We start from the raw sequence: 15,814 nt of genomic DNA, 5'->3' as shown, positions 1-15,814 counted from the left end.
TGTCGGGAACGAGTCGCCGTACGAGGACGCGCCGTTGACCAAGATCTCGCTCCAAGAGTACCTCGAGACGATCACCAAGTACACGGAGCTCGAGCACAGCATGTACGCGCCGCAGCACGACGACCAAGCGGTCGTGAGCACGCAAGCGTGCTTCTTGCCGATTGAGAAGGAGGCCGAGAGCAAGACGGAGTTTCACGTTGGCTTGTTCAACTACCAGTCGCGGGCGGATGACCCGGCCGTGCTCGTCTTGGTCTGCACGGACGCTGGCACAAGGTACTCCCTGTTTCGTTCTCTACATCAGGACGCCGCAAGCGAACGCTGCGTAGTGCTCAAGTCGTGAGCCAGCGCGATGCGGCTCTCTTCTGCAACCACCACGGCATGAAGCACTCGTTTGCAGCGGAGCGCTTGTCCCAGGACCGCGCCAAGCGAGGGGTCGACGCCGCCGATGTCGCCATGACAGCAGACGAAGAAGCCCGCAACTACGTCATGATTGTGCAGATCCCGCTGCAGCAAAAGCCGAGACCCGTGCGCAGTTTCGCGCTCAAGAAGAAATGCTCGGGCGTTCGAATGATGGCGCGTTCCTCCGCACCATTGATGATGGACGTCGAAGCTGCGATCATCAGCATCAGCGACGACGCCAAGGGCCCGTACCCCAAGCTGAGCCGCTTCAGCCACGTGCAGCGAGACACAAGGTACCCGATCCGCGTCACGGTGCAGTTTTATCAAGCGACGAGCAACGGGTTTGTGACACCCGACGTGGTGCAGGCACTCGCCAAGAAGATGGCGTCGGTCAAATCCAATGCGACGTGGTGGGGCTCCCTCGTCACGCCCAGCGATCCGATTCTGTGCCCGCCAACGAACAACGGTGTCACGCCGCCCAAGGACAACGATGGCTCGGTGAACGCTACCAAGCCCTCGTTCTGGCAGCGTATGACCGACTTGTTCTGAGCAGCTCGTCGATATTGTAACACATGACTTCTTGCATCCATTCAAGCTTGGCTGCCCAACCTTCTGCAGTTGACCGCGGCAATGCGAGCGCGCCGACGCGACTCCCATTCACAATCCGTGTTATCCGGATGTCCGGATACAGTGCCTTGGCGCCATTTTCATCCGATCGCTGAAGCGCTTGTCTGCGACTCCGACGGTGCAAAAGGGCCGTTCTGTTTCGTGTCGTTAGATTCGCTCGGCAGCACCAACTCGCCAGCAACCAACCAACCAACCAACCAACCAAAGCGACTCCAAAAACGGTATTTTGTCACCTTGCTACAGTACCGGTACCACTAGTGTAGTACGCAGGCTATCACAGCTCCGCGTCATCTCTGCCAGCACAGCCTTGTGCGTAGCGTTGTACGGCGAGCACTTGGCCGAGGAACGCGGTCCATTGGCCTGAAGCGAAAAAGCTCATGTCGTCTTGTCCACGTCGCAGGCTGGTTCAGCGTAGACGTCCACGGTCTACAGTATTCCACCCTTTACGATGCGCGGCCCAAATGTCTACCCGGGTCGTTGCCATCAAATTACGTTTGACCATGTTCTTCGGTGCCCTCTTGACTCCCTCTCGAAGGAATCTCGCAACAAGGCGTTCTTCCAACACGGTCCAACGACACCTTGAGCGATACTATTCTAGCCGTGTCGGCGCGTGTCCAACGCCATCTGGGATGTTGCGCAGGTCGTTGTACCGATGATCCCACCGTCCATTGCGATCGTCCGTGCTATTTTGACATTGGCATCCAATTGGGAGGGATGCTCCTATTGCTGCTGCTCGGCGTGCTCGGCGTCGCGGCGCTCGACCCGATCGTTGCGCGCGGCAACCGCCTCTACAACGCGCGCACGGGCGTCCGCTTCGTCATGCGGGGCATGACGTACGAGGGCGACGTGAGCGACGACCACTACGACGAGTTTGTGCGCGAGACGCTCGAGACGTCGCTGACGGACCTGTTTGGGCACTTCAACACGTTTCGCCTCTACAACATCAACCCGGATCGGTCGTACGCCAAGTTCATGGCGCACATGAACACCCGGGGCATCTACGTGCTGCCGTCGGCGTCGCCGACCAACAACAAGTACTACGGCTCGTACGCGACGCAGACCATGGACCGGACCGTCAACGGCGAGTCCTCGTACACGAGCATCGACCACATCGTCAAGCCGCTGGCGCCCCATTCGAAAAGCTGCTACCCGACCTACTTGCTCTACTATGGCAAGCGCGTACGGCGTTGGATTGTATCAAGCTATCGACTTGACACGACAGATTGATGTGTAGATCATCGAGAACTTTGCGCAGTACGACAATACGCTTGCGATCGTCATTGGCAACGAAGTGCTGCAGCTCGACCTCACGGCCGCCGCGTGCGTTAAGATGTACGCGGCAGACCTGAAAGACTGGATGGGCGTCAACGTCAAGAAGCTGCGCACGATTCCGCTGGCGTACTCGGCCGCGGACGGCGCGTACACAGAGCTCGTGAACGGAGCGCTCAAGCAAGTGCTCTCCGCGACCGCGTACCACGCCATCAAGATCCAAGGGCTTCTCTGCGGCGACACGATGGTCCACGGCGTGATGACCAAGAGCATCGACATGTACATGATCAACGAATACCGGTGGTGCAACAAGAACACCTTTAACGAGGCCTACAAAGAGCTGCTCGGCCTCGCGCAAGGAGTCCCGATCGTCTTGGCGATCGGCGAATTTGGCTGCGCGACGAAGCGCCCGCGCACGTGGGAAATGGTCCCGACCCTCTTCTCCGAGTCCTTGGCGTCCAAAGGCTGGACCGATGTGTACTCGGGCGGCTTTGCATACGCGTTTGGGGAAGCGTCGCTGCCGCGCGACAGCATCTTCCCCCTCTTTATCGGTACTACCACCAACGAACCCCGTGTGGTCGGTCGGGATGATGGATTGATACGAACTTGATACAGGCGCGGCCGACACGGGCATCACGACCAAGCCGGGCACGACGCCGACGCCCGACTACGCCAACCTGCTGCAGCAATACAAGAAGGTGGTCACGCCGCTGGCGCCGGCGGAATTCGCGCCTCCGGACGTCTGCTCGTTTGCACCGACGCTGACGACGGAGCCCACGATGCCGGCGGCGGTTGCGGCGACTTGGATGCCGTCGTGTGCGAACCCAACGCTCAAGATCCGGTCCTTCGATACGTGGATCACGAAATCGCGGCAGGGACAGGCCTGTGACAAGTATGGCGCGCCGTGCGAAGTCGTTCTTCCAGACAAGGTGGGCACGACCCAAGAAGACATTTGCGGCAAGCCGCTCGTCGTCGAGAGCGGTGGTAGCCTCTGCACGCCGGGCGACAGCACGTGCAAGCACGGTAGCTGCGTCGCGCTTTCCGCCACCGCTGGCCGCTGCGTCTGCAGTGGCTGCTGGGGCGGCTCGACGTGCGCCGTCAAGGACGACGACAAGTGCAGCGTCATTCCCAACCTGCCGCAGGCACCTAAAGTCATCTTTACGACCCTCGCCATCTTCGTCGGCGGCATGACGCTGGTCTTTGGCGCCCTTGCAGTCGTAGCGCACAAGGGCTCGCATACGTCCAATACCAATGCCGAGGTCTACCATGCTCTGTAACTATCCTTCGTTCATCTTCTTCGGCCACGCGTGAGGATCGGATGCAACACGATGAGGCGGCAGGTGCAAAATAAATCTCGTTTGACGAGCCTATGGCAAGACGCCAGCTTCTTTGAGGAGCGTCAAGAGCTTGCCGTCGCGGTGGAGCTGGGCAACGTCGTCGCCGCCACCGATCGTCTTGGTCTTGATAAAAACGTTGGGGACCGTGTGGCGACCTGCATGCTTTCGCACGTGAGTGCGATACTTGGCACATGACGATGGATGCGTACCGGTCATCTCGGCCAGCGACTGCAAAATGCCGTCGCCATTGGGCATCGTATCGAGCTCGTATACGGTGAACGGGACGCCGACTGCGTTTAGGACGTTCTTGGCCTATCCATGGATGGGATTTAGCCCTTGGGTATCGATGCTAGCGGAGCGTACCTTGGTGCAGTAGGGGCAGTACGTCTTGCTGAAGACGCTGACGCCGTTCGTAGCAAGCGCGTTCTCGACAAACGACTTGGATTCGGGGGTCGACGAGCTCGAGTTGCCCATGTTCTGTCGTGAAGTAAAATGAACCTTCACTGCAAAGAATACAGTATTTTCCATCACGGAAATAATGTGAAGTCCATCCAAGCATCTGGCCGCTCGACGAGCATCTCCTAGAAGCGCATGCAGGCACCATGGCCGTGGGTTACGTGACATAAGCTTCTTTGCCATATTCGTCATAACAGATAGCCTACATCAGCCCACAAAGGCAAGCATCGACGTCGGTATGATTCATACCGACGTCGATCATTCTAATTCAGAATGATAACACTATTACAATAATCAACACCATTTCAGAATGACTAGAATCCTGCGCTGTGATTGGCTGCGGTTTCCGAAAAGCCGGCTTCGGGGGATCTTGGCGAATCCAGTTTGCACTTCACCTCGTCCGCAGAAAGTTCAGCCATGTCGGGGAAGGCCTTTGTTCAAGACGCGCTCGCCAAGAACGGCGTCACGGTCTTCAGCAAGACGTACTGCCCCTACTGTACCAAGGTAGACCCGGCGAGCAGCGATACCCAAGGGCTAAATCCAATGGGTAGGCCAAGAACGTCCTCACGTCGGTCGGTGTCCCGTACGTCGTGTACGACCTCGACAACCTCGACAACGGCGACGAGATCATGGACGCGCTCATCGAGCTCACGGGTACGCGACTCCGTCCTCTTCATGCGAAGCGAGGCTCTGTGTTGATAGGTCGCGACACGGTCCCCAACGTCTTTGTGAAGGCGACGACGATTGGCGGCGGCGACGACGTGACGCAGTTGCACCGCGAAGGCAAGCTCGTGCCTCTCTTGCAGAAGGAAGGGCTTCTGCAGTAAGCGTCTCTGCATCCATTGAGTAATCGTGCTTCGACTAACAGGCCCGCGTGCGTGGTCTGCGAGAGCCAACGACATGATAACATCGACCACTCAATCAGTGTTCTATCTTGAGTTTTGTCAGCGAGAAGGCGACTTGCTGGCTTTGAGTTGGGGCCACCGTCGGAGCTGCAGAATGTTCACGCATACGTTCACGAGATTCGATGCCCCTACAGTAGCCGCCGCCAGCTGCCGCCGTAGCAGCTCTAGCCGCTGCCGTCGCCGGTTGCTGGCACCAAGCTCCCAATGGCCCGTGGCTCGCTCACGCCGCCAAGCTAATTCTATGCAAGGCCAAGGGCATCACAGGGACTCGAGTTGGTTGCAGTGGTGACCTCGAGGGACGTCCCCTGAAGGCTGGTGTCACGTACCCACCGTGCACCCGTAGCGTAATCCGATCCCACGACGAATCCAAAATAGTGTAATATCCACTCGCTCGATCCTTTCTCCTGCCTTGGACTTGTTTGCGGTCGATGCGGAGTATGCAGCCCACGCCCCACATAGTTATAGCTTGCATGGCGCCAGCGCTCTTGGCCCCAGCCGCTTCGTCTCCTGCGATGGCCATGCGTCGTATCATACACTATTTTACGTCGGGTGCTTTGATTGGCAAAACACACGCAAAACCCACAGACGTGGGAATCATCGCGACCTTCCGTGGCACTTCACACCATCCCGATCGAATCTCAGCATGGCTGTCGTCCACTCGTCGTCGCGCCTCGCCGACCTGGACGAGCTCGCGCAGCACGACCACGAGTTCCTCTTCAACAACCCGTTCATTCGGTCGGGCTACCGACTGCACTACACGTCGCCGACGCAGTGCGTCAAGTCGCTCTTCCAGCTGCACAACGAGACGTGGAACGTGTGGACGCACCTCGTCGGCGCGCTCCTCTTTGGCGTCTTCTTTGCCAGCGTCGCCTTGTACACCGAGGCAGGCTTGTACCACACGACTGTGCTGGCGCCGCCACCGCTCGCGCTCGCCCATGGCCAGCACACGCGCGCGTACTTTCTCGAGTACATTGCGCCGCCCGTCATTCCCATGTACTACGCGTTGCGCCTCGACAACCACGCGGCGATCCGCGACCACGTGCACGTGGCCAAGGCGCTCTTAGGCCACTCGCTCGCCCGCGTGCCGACGCTCGACGAGCTGCATCCCGTGCTCGCGGCGCAGATGAGCGCGGACGTCCAGTCGACGCTCTCATCGTACTTTACGTCCATGGCGTCGTCGCTCGAAGCGCTCCAGGCCCAGCTGCCGCCGCACTGGCCGCGCCCCAACGCGACGACCGACAACTGGGCGGTCGCGTACAACGCGTTGCACCCGTTGCAGCGGCAACTCGACGACAAGACGTCCGAGCTGCGCGATTATGTGCGTGCGCTGCGGAACGACGCGCAGCACCAGGCGCCGCTGCAGCTCGTGCTCCACGAGTTCCACACGTGGTCCGAGACGATCGCCAACGGCCTTGCGATGCTCACTGCGATCCATCCGACCGAGCTGCTCACGCCCGAGCTCGCGACGTGGCCGATCCTCGTGTACATTGCAACCGCCTTTCTCTGCATGAGCTGCAGCACGGTCTACCACCTCTTCTTTGTGCAGAGCGCCAAGACGTCGATGGCGCTCATCCAGCTCGACTACGCAGGCATCATCCTCCTCATTGGCGGCGCCTTCTTCCCCGTCATCTACTATGGCTTCTACTGCGACATGGCCCTCGTCACATGGTACCTCGGGACCGTGAGCGTGCTCTCGCTCGTCTCGTTCGTCGCGTCGCTCCACCCGGCCTTTGACGAGCACCCGATCGTGCGCACAGGCGTCTTCCTCGCGCTCGGCTTCTTTGGCCTCGTCCCGCTCGGCCATCTTGTGTACGAGCACGGCTTTTGGGACCCGCATGTGCAAGTGATCTTGTACCGACTCCTGGGCACCGCCGGCTTTGACTGCTTTGGCGCCATGCTCTGGGGCCTCCGCGTGCCCGAGCGCTTCGCGCCGGGTCGCTTCGACGTGTGGTTCTCGAGCCATCAATGGTGGCACCTCTGCGTCGTGGCCGCGACGACGGTTCACTACTTCAACGCGGTCCAGCACTACGAGTGGCGCGCGCAGCACGGCTGTCCGATCCGCATGTAGCAGTAGTCGTATGTATCATTGCATCTAAGATCTTATCCCACGCATCGTCGTCGACAGCATGCCATTGGCACCGCGGCAAAGACAGTCCGGTGCGCTGCGTGCTTGCGCCCTCCGCGCCGTGTCTTCGCCGCGCCATGCGCCATGGCTGCAGCACCTCGCCATGGCGGCTTCATGAAGCATCCATGGCTGTCCATGGGCCGTCGGTTGGAGGATCGCTGGTCCCCGTCTGCCGATCCCCGTCCGCAGCCACGCCCCTAGCAATCCACTCGAACCACGCGAAGGCTGCCGTCGTTACTCACGTAACCGGTTCGTTGAACCGGTTCAATGAATCCGGCGACAGAGCACCTTCGCAAGTCGTTTTTCCCGACCCCTACCCGCCCCCACCGTCTTTTTGGCCAATCAGATGCAAGAAGAGGGCGAACGGACCAATCAACGCGCGCGAGGGATGCATCTGCGCCCCAGGCGTCGTGATGCTTGCACCATCAGTGGTAGTCATTTGGCTGCCTCTTGGTACCCCAAGAAATTGGTTTTTATTCAGCAAAAGTCGACCAACCACTGAAATGCTCGGTCGCCTCCTCGCGACGAAGGCGCTGCCCCGCGCCGCCACCCGCGGCTTCGCCGCTGCCGCCGAAGGCCACAAGTTCCAGCTCGCCAACTCGTTCAAGCTCCACAGTAGGCGAAGCGGCTATGGCGGTACCGACGACTCATGGCCGTGGCGTAGACTTGGAGAGCGGCCCCGAAGGCGGTGACTATGCGTACGCGACGCGTGAAGAGCTCCTTGGCTACTACAAGCTTATGTACACGATGCGCCGCATGGAGATCACGTGCGACAACGAGTACAAGGCGCGCACGATCCGCGGTTTCTGCCACTTGTACGATGGCCAGGAGGCTGTCGCGACCGGTGTCGAGGCTGCGTTGAACCGCACCGACTCGTGGATCACGTCGTACCGCTGCCATTGCACGATGCTCGCGCGCGGCGGCTCGGTCACGGGCATCCTCGCCGAACTCTTTGGCAACAAGAACGGCGCGATCGGCGGCAAGGGCGGCTCGATGCACTTTTACAACAAGAAGAACAACTTTTACGGCGGCCAGGGTATCGTCGGCGCGCAGGTGCCGGTCGGCGTCGGTCTCGCGTTTGCGAGCAAGTACAACCACAAGGGCGACGGCCCGATGCCGTGCTCGATCACGATGTTCGGTGACGGCGCCGCCAACCAGGGCCAGATCTGGGAGGCCGCCAACATGGCGGCGCTCTGGAAGCTCCCGTCGATCATCTGTATCGAGAACAACCACTACGGTATGGGCACGTCGACTGAGCGCCACTCGTCCAACCAGGTCTACTACACGATGGGCAACAAGATCCCGGGCATCTGGTGCGACGGCAACGACGTCCTCGCCGTGCGCGAGTGCGTCAAGTTCCTCAAGGAGTGGACGGGCGCCAACAAGGGCCCGATCTACGTCGAGATGTGCACGTACCGCTACCACGGCCACTCGATGTCGGACCCGGGCGTCACCTACCGCAACCGCGAAGAAATCTCGTCCATGCGCGCGTCGCGCGACCCGATCGAGAGCGTCAAGAAGCGTCTCTTGGACGCCAACCTTGCGACCGCCGACGAGATCAAGGAAATCGAAAAGGAAGTCCGCAAGGAGGTCGTCGAGGCGACGAAGGAGGCCAAGGCCGAGGGCCGCCCCGACGAGGCGATCGCCTTCAAGGATATTTACACGGACGGCAACGGCAACAACGAGTTCCCCGAGTTCATCCGCATGCCCGACTTCAAGAAGAGCCTCTACAACGGCAAGCCGCGCAACTAAACCCCTCGTTTCCTCTACCTCTAATACATCATACAGGCGTCTCCCTCTACATACTCGTCTCTTTACATCGCAGCGATAAAGAGACGACGTGCGATGGTGGCCTGGCGTAAGGACGTGAGGATGTCCGTGCGGCCACCGACTGCGCCCCATCGACTTCGAGTCGGTACTGGATTCTTCAGAAATCCAGTGGCCACGATGCCGGTCCCGTCACAAGTGAACCGGGCTCGAGCCCGATGACGCAATCATGTGACATGGCGCTCCCACATGCGTCCTCTGTCAATGCTCGTGAGCCGCAAGGGTCGAAGAACGCTGTTCAAAGACACTTGGTGCCACAGCAAGAGCGCTGGATTCTGTCGACATGGTTTAATGGCGCGGTTTAGACACTGGGTTACCACCTAACCGAGCTGGGTTTGATTCCTGCCACGTCCCTTCCTGATATTTCTGCAAGAGCTGCCACGGCCCCTCGAGGAATGGGGTCTTTGACGAATGTTGCCCGTTCGAGTCTTCTGCACCGCGGAACCCACCTAAAGGTCCAGGGCTCTCTCCTCGTGGCGTGCAACGCTTTTTCAGAAAACACGTCAAATCGACCGACAAAACAAGTAAAATCGACGGCTTAAACATGCTTGCGTTTCGCGCCCTGCTTCTTGGCAACAAAGCTCGGGACACCGGAGCTCGACGCATTGGCCGTGACGAGGGAGCCCCACCACGTCGCATTGGCCTTGACCGACGCCATCTTCTTGGCCAGTGCCCGCACCACGTTGGGTGTCACACGCCCATTGCTCGTCGCTTGATAAAACTGCACCGTGACGCGGAGCGGGTACCTCGTGTCTCGCTGCACGTGGCTGAAGCGGCTCAGCTTGGGGTACGGGCCCTTGGCGTCGTCACTGATGCTGATGATCGCAGCTTCGACGTCCACTCTTGACGGTGCGACCACGTTATTTGGCCTCGCGCTGCGGGAACGAGCGACCTTTCGTAGCGTGGGTTTCGGCTTTTGCTGCAGTGGAATCTGGACAATCATGACGTAGTTGCGTGCTTCTTCGTCTGCTGTCATGGCGACATCGGCGGCGTCGACCCCTCGCTTGGCGCGGTCTTGGGACAAGCGCTCCGCTGCAAACGAGTGCTTCAAGCCGTGGTGGTTGCAGAAGAGGGCCGTGTCGCGCTGGCTCACGACTTGAGCACTACGCATACCAGCGTTCGCTTGCGTCTAGATGTAGAGAACAAAACATGTAATACCTTGTGCCAGCGTCCGTGCAGACCAAGACGAGCACGGCCGGGTCATCCGCCCGCGACTGGTAGTTGAACAAGCCAACGTGAAACTCCGTCTTGCTCTCGGCCTCCTTCTCGATCGGCAAGAAGCACGCTTGCGTGCTCACGACCGCTTGGTCGTCGTGCTGCGGCGCGTATATGCTGTGCTCGAGCTCCGTGTACTTGGTGATCGTCTCGAGGTACTCTTGGAGCGAGATCTTGGTCAACGGCGCGTCCTCGTACGGCGACTCGTTCCCGACAGTGAGCATGATCTGGCGCGTCGGGATGCGCATAATGGGATCTGCAGCCGCATGAGCAAATCAGAACGTCTCAACAACATTGATACCTTGAAAGTTGGGCGCGCGAAGCACAGGCATACGAGTGCGACGGGTGACGAGCGTCATGTCCGAGATGCACGGCCCCCAGCACCTGTCGATGAAGCGCGCGCAGTCTTCCCACGCGACGTTGACGACGTGCAAGCCCTTGCGGCGCGCAGCCGCCTGCACGTCGTCGTCATCAACCATGGCGGCGACGTGGGTCATGGCGCTGACACCCTTGCGGCGGTGAACCGCGTTGTCGTTGCCGTCCATGCGCACGTCGAAGTGGCTGGCCTTTCTAGGAATGCTGGTCGTCGCACTGAAACACACACTCTCAGGCCCTACCCCTTCCTTGTCGAGATCTTGGGATGGCACTGTTGAAATTGCACTTTTGAGATTGCACTTGGAGTTGGTACTTTGAGATGCGTGCGGTGTCGCCGGGCATCAAGTCGCACGACGACGACGAGCTCGAGACGCAGTGTAAGGAGCCCGAGATGTCGATGTCATCAGCAAGTGCATTTGAAGACACTTTCAGTGCTTGCTGCTAAATTATACTCTGGGTTACTCTACCGTGGCTACTACTGTACGAGGAGCGCGAGGACGCCATGCATTCCAACGTGGACGGCGGCCGCGCAAAAAAGACTTTGCGTCTAAAAGAGAAAGTACCGGCGCGCGGCCGGCTTGGCCACGTCGTTGGACGACCGCCGGCGCTGCGCGGCCTGGCTCGCCTGGAACTGCCGCAGCCGCAGTGTGTCGTCGTCCAGACGGCTTTCGTACTCGGACGAGTCGAAAAGGATCGCGCCGGCCGACGGCTTGCGAGGCTGCGAGATCGTGGTCGTCGACGAGAACGAGCTCTTGCGCGAGCCATTGGCGCTGCTGAGGCTCGCCAGCACTTGCGTCTGCTGCCGGACGATGCTTGCGACCTTGTGCGCCTGCTCCGTCACCTCGACGATCTGACGTGATCGCGCAATGCAGCTCTGGATCGAGTCAAACTCGCGCAACGTCGTCTCCGTGAGCTGCGGCGGCTTCCGCTCGTCCGTGCTCTCATCGTCCGTCGTAGCACTCACGTCATCGTCGTCGTCGTCTTCCGAGTCGGACGAGTCGGACGAGAGCACCTCCGAGTCGGCGGCAATGATGCGCGCAATGGCCGTCGTGTCGTCCCGGCTTGCGTGAAACTCGGAGAGAACGCTTGCGAGCTCGGTGGCACCGACCGTCGTCCGCCGGCGATGGTACCGGTCGAGTGGCACGACGCTTCGGGGCGGCGACATTGGGAGGAGGCGGCGCATGTCGTCGTTGGTTTCCCGCAGCTGGGCGATCGTGGCGGCAATCTCGGGCGCGCCGACCGTGACCCGGCGTCCGGCGCGGAACGACGGCACGCGGCTGTCGCTCGCTGCGCGCAATGGAAAGGCCGTCGGAAGCGCTTCGTGGAGCGCTGAGAACACGCGGTACTCGTCCCGGACCAGGACGCGCACGGGTTGCAGAATGTCTTCAATCATCTGGCGCCCAGGCACGTCGGGCACGCTGCAGCAGCTCGACGACGAGGTGTCGGACGACGACGTCAACGATGTCTTGAGGTCGGCCGACCCGCGCCGGTGTGTGAGCCGCACTTGGATAACGCACGCGGTGCAGACGCGGAGCTTGCGCATGCCGAGCTCGGGCACCTCGGCGTTGCGAAGGGCCGAGCACTTGCTGCAGACGACGTTGCCGCATTTGAGGCACGTGTACTTGTGTCGGTAGAGCGACATGAAGGGCTTGATGCACACTTGGCAGTTGCCTTGGTCCTCTGCGAGCGGAATGACCTGCTGCGGTAAGACAAAGGCGTCCCGGCGCATGCGCTGGTACTCGATGTACTTGAGCGTTTTCGAGATGCACTTTTCCACGTGCGACTGGATTGCGGCGTTCGCGGCCCACGTCGGAAGGTCGCCGTTCTTGTCGATGCTGCAGCTGTATGTCATGCGCAGCTCGCCGGCCTTCTTGGTCGTATAGTAGATGAAGCCGACGAGCGGGACGCTCTCCCGGGCAAACTTGCCGGGCGTCTCGATGTACGTGGGAATCTCGACACTCTGCATGACACGGAACGACGTCTTCCGGCCGTGCGCGTCCTCGATCAGGTCGACGTACTCGAGCAAGACGAAGTCCTTGTCCTTGACGAACGGCGTCGCGCTCTTGAAGGCCGCCCACTTGAGGCCCACGTACTGGAACGGCCGCGCCGGCGACGGCAGCACAATGTTGGCGAGGACGGCGCCGTCTAAAAAGTCGGACGAGAGCATGCTCATCATGGCCTTGTACGACTCGGTCGTCGTCGTGATGAGGTTCTCGGTCACGTCCTCGATCTCGGCCGCAAGCTTGGTCGCGGCGTGGACGTTGACGGGCGCGATGCCGCAGAGCTCGGTCCGATGGATCGCAAAGTTCTTCTTCTCGTACACGACCTTCCATGGCAGCGCCTTGGCCATGTTGGTCGCATCGAGGAGCGCCGACGTCATGTGCTTGGCGATCTTGGTAAAGTGCACACGGTCCGGGTCCGGCAGCTCCATGCTGCTGCTCCTGCTGCTGGCAAGTTGGGAAATGGCGATCGGCGGCAGCGGTTGAAATGGCCTGTTGTTGCAATGCAACCAGTTAATTGCCGAAACGCACTTTGCAGTTCAGTGGCTACACCGCCGACCATCCATGTCTAAGAAATCAATAAGGCATTCAATAACGCTACTACGTATCGACTGGTTCAAGTGGCATAAAGAGAACGCGATCGGATGTTCCCATGGTCGCGTGCTGGAAGGCGGGGATCGAGACCGGTCGTTCGCGCCGACGAGGTGCCCGAACGCGAAATTCGAACCGCCGACGGGATTAAGTTCAGCACAAGTCGCCGTCGCTTGCACAACCAGCAGCATGCCGTGCAGGGCTGGGACATACTATTAGCTATGTATGGTACTGCGTCAGTCGGAGCAGTGCTTGCTTGTCCACGCAGCACCGTCGTCGTCGTCGTCGTGCTCCCTGTCGCGTGTCCTTGTCTGCGTCACCACATCCCTTTATTTGAACGACTTGCAATAAGATTTCAGGCCAACTCTAAGATGGGACAGATCGTACGCTCCTACGGTATTACGCCCGCAGCGATATACGACCAGCACGCGACCAGCTACGCCAAGATGATTGATTCGATTCGTCGAAGGAAGGGCTGTCTCGTCGGCTTGCAGTGCAAGATCGCACGCTTCCATCGAATTGCAACGCGGCAATAATCTGGTCGATCATGTCACGGCCCCTTGACACATCACCTGCACTTGACGCTGGATGTGCCCATCATCTGCGGCCAGTGGCGTGCTTCTGGTGACGTAACAATACGCTGGCGTATGCAATGCCAACCTTGACGTTATTAAATAAGACGCGTAACAACGGTATCCCTACGACGACAACTCGACCTCACTTGTCGTCGTACTTGGATAGGACCGCGCGCGCTCCAGCGCGACGGGCGAAACGAGGTCGACCATGCTGCCCCGGCGCTTCTTGAGCGACGCGAGAATGCTGTCGCTTGTCGATCGGAACGGAAAGCTGAGCTTGCGCACGGGCGGCGGCCGGTACGCCGTCTCCTTTGTCGGCAGCTCGTACTCGGCCCAGAGCGTGAGCATCGGGCCAAACACCGAGTCCATCGATGCGCTCGGACACGCCGTGAGCTCTGCGCTCTTCTTGCGCCGCGCCGAGTCCATGCAGCGCAAGCAGATGGCCGCGGGCCGCGTCGGCAAACTCGCGCCTGCCACCTCGACGAGCCGCGTGCACACGCAGGACTTGCAGACTCGCTAGTCGTAGCGATCCATAAGTCCTCTTGTGCATCATTGTAGGAAGCCACGCACCATGACGCACTGGCAGCACGTATGCGTCGTCGAGCCCCAATGGAAGGCGCGCTCGCAGACGTGGCAAACCTTCTGCGTCGTCTCCCTATGCAGTGCAACATAATGAGATGGACGACGACGGTAGGTGTAGCTACGGGAGCGCAATGACTTGGAGCTCTGGCATCGCAAAGCGCATGTCGCCGGCGCGGGCTTGATCCAAGTGCTTGAAGATGCCGGCGAAGCACTGCTCGACGTGCGAAATGATGTAGGACGCATCGAGCTCGTGGCTCAGCGAGCACAGATACGACACGTCGATTTGATCGTGCGCCGAGCTCGTGGCAAACACGAGGCCGGTCATCGGAGCGTTCGGGCGGTCTCCGTTTGCGCCATTGTTGTCGACACTCGGGAGGGCCTGGAGCACGCGGAAGGCCAGCTGCCGCGCGCCGCTCTGCACCACGTCCACGTACTAGACGACATGTCGATTCCCATCGATCGTACACAAGAGGAGGTCCATCCATACCTCGAGGCAGACAAAGTCCTTGGCCTTCTGGAAGAGCTTGTCGTTCTTGAACGCCGCCGACGTTAGTGCAATGTGGCGGTTGGGCGCCTCGGGCGTCGGGCCGACGATTGTGCGCAGGACGTCGCCGGCCACAAAGTCGGACGAGAGGTTGCGCATCATGGCGCAGTAGGCCTCGGTGCTCGTCGCCAAGAGCGCGTCGGCGGCGAGGTTGAACGGCGTGTGCACGTGCGTGGCGGTCGCGTGGACGTTGAGCGCGCCAGCGACGGACCGGAAGATGTTGCACCCGCGCTTCTCCGCGTGGATCCACGAGCAAAGCGTGTGGCGCGAGACCGCTTTGGCGAGCTGCGCGCCCATGGTGGCGGCCAGCGCCACATACACGCTGTTGGGGCTCTCCATGCCAATTCGGAAGTGCGCCAAGACGGCCACGTTCCTCGACGAGCGGTTGAAACGGATAGGATATGCAAATGCACACGTTTAGCACACGGCCGCCACGCAAAAGATGTCGGAACGTAGCGATCGAAGCGGCGGCCAGTGGCCGAAGGTGACGTCAAGGTGCTGCGTGGCGCCTACGACGGGGACGCAGCACGGCCATGGCGCCGACGGCTGTCTCGACTGCTGATTGTGCAGAGCATGAACCTCTTCACACTTATCTCCGCCAGGTGGAGAGCTGCGTGGGTTATATCGAACGCCCGCCCAATTACCAGACGTAACCACCGTTGCTGACTGCACGACAGCCGCCATCAACACGAACCGGAGCGTCGAGTGCATACTGCGTTATCCAAAGCGCACGCTGGGCGTGTGCAACGATATGAGCAACGACACCAGTGGCTCCGACCTCCACCAAGTGTGCAATCATTGCCCTTGCACACTGACCAGCGCATGCACCTGCACGTTCAGCGACGACCAAGTCGGATAGCTCATACCTGATGGAGACTCTGCGAGCTTCTTCGTCGATTCGCTCGTACAAGGTAGCTCAACTAGGAGCATGCAATAAGAACTACTAGTAAGCTGATGCGTACCAGAGGGATACGGTGTCCTGACAGC

At 60.1% G+C, this 15,814-nt stretch overlaps 9 protein-coding genes across 9 annotated transcripts; 5 read left to right on the top strand and 4 right to left on the bottom strand.

Annotated features, from left to right (window-relative positions):
• Position 1: 1 nt before the first annotated feature.
• Positions 2-988, top strand: SPRG_11958 (hypothetical protein). The gene is made up of 2 exons (XM_012350835.1): positions 2-273; positions 327-988. The coding sequence occupies exons 1-2, from the start codon at positions 101-103 to the stop codon at positions 946-948; spliced, it is 795 nt and encodes a 264-aa protein (XP_012206225.1). The 5' UTR covers positions 2-100; the 3' UTR covers positions 949-988.
• A 752-nt stretch (positions 989-1,740) lies between these two features.
• Positions 1,741-3,578, top strand: SPRG_11957 (hypothetical protein; the record flags this gene model as incomplete). Its single annotated transcript, XM_012350834.1, has 3 exons — positions 1,741-2,205; positions 2,261-2,846; positions 2,911-3,578. The coding sequence occupies 3 exons, from the start codon at positions 1,741-1,743 to the stop codon at positions 3,570-3,572; spliced, it is 1,713 nt and encodes a 570-aa protein (XP_012206224.1). The 3' UTR covers positions 3,573-3,578.
• A 52-nt stretch (positions 3,579-3,630) lies between these two features.
• On the bottom strand, positions 3,631-4,116 carry SPRG_11956 (hypothetical protein). The gene is made up of 3 exons (XM_012350833.1): positions 3,996-4,116; positions 3,842-3,944; positions 3,631-3,787 (listed from the first exon to the last, which is right to left on the bottom strand). The coding sequence occupies exons 1-3, from the start codon at positions 4,104-4,106 to the stop codon at positions 3,663-3,665; spliced, it is 339 nt and encodes a 112-aa protein (XP_012206223.1). The 5' UTR covers positions 4,107-4,116; the 3' UTR covers positions 3,631-3,662.
• A 354-nt stretch (positions 4,117-4,470) lies between these two features.
• Positions 4,471-5,026, top strand: SPRG_11955 (glutaredoxin). The gene is made up of 3 exons (XM_012350832.1): positions 4,471-4,592; positions 4,640-4,742; positions 4,791-5,026. The coding sequence occupies exons 1-3, from the start codon at positions 4,506-4,508 to the stop codon at positions 4,913-4,915; spliced, it is 315 nt and encodes a 104-aa protein (XP_012206222.1). The 5' UTR covers positions 4,471-4,505; the 3' UTR covers positions 4,916-5,026.
• Positions 5,027-5,636: 610 nt separating this feature from the next.
• Positions 5,637-7,061, top strand: SPRG_11954 (hypothetical protein; the record flags this gene model as incomplete). Its single annotated transcript, XM_012350831.1, has 1 exon — positions 5,637-7,061. The coding sequence occupies one exon, from the start codon at positions 5,637-5,639 to the stop codon at positions 7,059-7,061; it is 1,425 nt and encodes a 474-aa protein (XP_012206221.1).
• Positions 7,062-7,578: 517 nt separating this feature from the next.
• On the top strand, positions 7,579-8,919 carry SPRG_11953 (hypothetical protein). The gene is made up of 2 exons (XM_012350830.1): positions 7,579-7,733; positions 7,783-8,919. Exons 1-2 carry the CDS (start codon positions 7,622-7,624, stop codon positions 8,868-8,870), a joined length of 1,200 nt encoding a protein of 399 aa, XP_012206220.1. The 5' UTR covers positions 7,579-7,621; the 3' UTR covers positions 8,871-8,919.
• Positions 8,920-9,453: 534 nt separating this feature from the next.
• Positions 9,454-10,724, bottom strand: SPRG_11952 (hypothetical protein). The gene is made up of 3 exons (XM_012350829.1): positions 10,462-10,724; positions 10,104-10,416; positions 9,454-10,048 (listed from the first exon to the last, which is right to left on the bottom strand). The coding sequence occupies exons 1-3, from the start codon at positions 10,703-10,705 to the stop codon at positions 9,484-9,486; spliced, it is 1,122 nt and encodes a 373-aa protein (XP_012206219.1). The 5' UTR covers positions 10,706-10,724; the 3' UTR covers positions 9,454-9,483.
• Positions 10,725-10,956: 232 nt separating this feature from the next.
• SPRG_11951 (hypothetical protein) lies at positions 10,957-12,985 on the bottom strand. The gene has a single exon (XM_012350828.1). It carries the CDS (start codon positions 12,964-12,966, stop codon positions 11,083-11,085), a length of 1,884 nt encoding a protein of 627 aa, XP_012206218.1. The 5' UTR covers positions 12,967-12,985; the 3' UTR covers positions 10,957-11,082.
• Positions 12,986-13,824: 839 nt separating this feature from the next.
• Positions 13,825-15,166, bottom strand: SPRG_11950 (hypothetical protein; the record flags this gene model as incomplete). The annotated part of the gene is made up of 4 exons (XM_012350827.1): positions 13,825-14,217; positions 14,272-14,356; positions 14,406-14,716; positions 14,771-15,166. The coding sequence occupies 4 exons, from the start codon at positions 15,164-15,166 to the stop codon at positions 13,825-13,827; spliced, it is 1,185 nt and encodes a 394-aa protein (XP_012206217.1).
• Positions 15,167-15,814: the final 648 nt, after the last annotated feature.

The sequence above is a fragment of the Saprolegnia parasitica genome (genome assembly GCF_000151545.1).
Source record: "Saprolegnia parasitica CBS 223.65 unplaced genomic scaffold supercont2.70, whole genome shotgun sequence".
In the NCBI taxonomy this organism is placed as follows: domain Eukaryota; phylum Oomycota; class Saprolegniomycetes; order Saprolegniales; family Saprolegniaceae; genus Saprolegnia; species Saprolegnia parasitica.
This window is presented reverse-complemented; position numbering and strand designations above follow the sequence as displayed.

Bases quoted from the DNA above. Each gene is read 5' to 3' on its own strand.
- SPRG_11958 (XM_012350835.1), top strand. From the start codon at position 101: ATGTACGCGCCGCAGCACGACGACCAAGCGGTCGTGAGCACGCAAGCG. The intron at 274-326 runs GTACTCCCTGTT...AACGCTGCGTAG, and splicing joins TGCACGGACGCTGGCACAAG to TGCTCAAGTCGTGAGCCAGC.
- SPRG_11955 (XM_012350832.1), top strand. From the start codon at position 4,506: ATGTCGGGGAAGGCCTTTGTTCAAGACGCGCTCGCCAAGAACGGCGTC. The intron at 4,593-4,639 runs GTAGACCCGGCG...TCCAATGGGTAG, and splicing joins ACTGCCCCTACTGTACCAAG to GCCAAGAACGTCCTCACGTC. The intron at 4,743-4,790 runs GTACGCGACTCC...CTGTGTTGATAG, and splicing joins CGCGCTCATCGAGCTCACGG to GTCGCGACACGGTCCCCAAC.
- SPRG_11953 (XM_012350830.1), top strand. From the start codon at position 7,622: ATGCTCGGTCGCCTCCTCGCGACGAAGGCGCTGCCCCGCGCCGCCACC. The intron at 7,734-7,782 runs GTAGGCGAAGCG...GCCGTGGCGTAG, and splicing joins CAACTCGTTCAAGCTCCACA to ACTTGGAGAGCGGCCCCGAA.
- SPRG_11952 (XM_012350829.1), bottom strand. From the start codon at position 10,705: ATGGACGGCAACGACAACGCGGTTCACCGCCGCAAGGGTGTCAGCGCC. The intron at 10,417-10,461 runs GTATCAATGTTG...ATGCGGCTGCAG, and splicing joins TCGCGCGCCCAACTTTCAAG to ATCCCATTATGCGCATCCCG. The intron at 10,049-10,103 runs GTATTACATGTT...TGGTATGCGTAG, and splicing joins TGCACGGACGCTGGCACAAG to TGCTCAAGTCGTGAGCCAGC.
- SPRG_11951 (XM_012350828.1), bottom strand. From the start codon at position 12,966: ATGGAGCTGCCGGACCCGGACCGTGTGCACTTTACCAAGATCGCCAAG.
- SPRG_11956 (XM_012350833.1), bottom strand. From the start codon at position 4,106: ATGGGCAACTCGAGCTCGTCGACCCCCGAATCCAAGTCGTTTGTCGAG. The intron at 3,945-3,995 runs GTACGCTCCGCT...ATCCATGGATAG, and splicing joins ACTGCCCCTACTGCACCAAG to GCCAAGAACGTCCTAAACGC. The intron at 3,788-3,841 runs GTACGCATCCAT...GAAAGCATGCAG, and splicing joins GTCGCTGGCCGAGATGACCG to GTCGCCACACGGTCCCCAAC.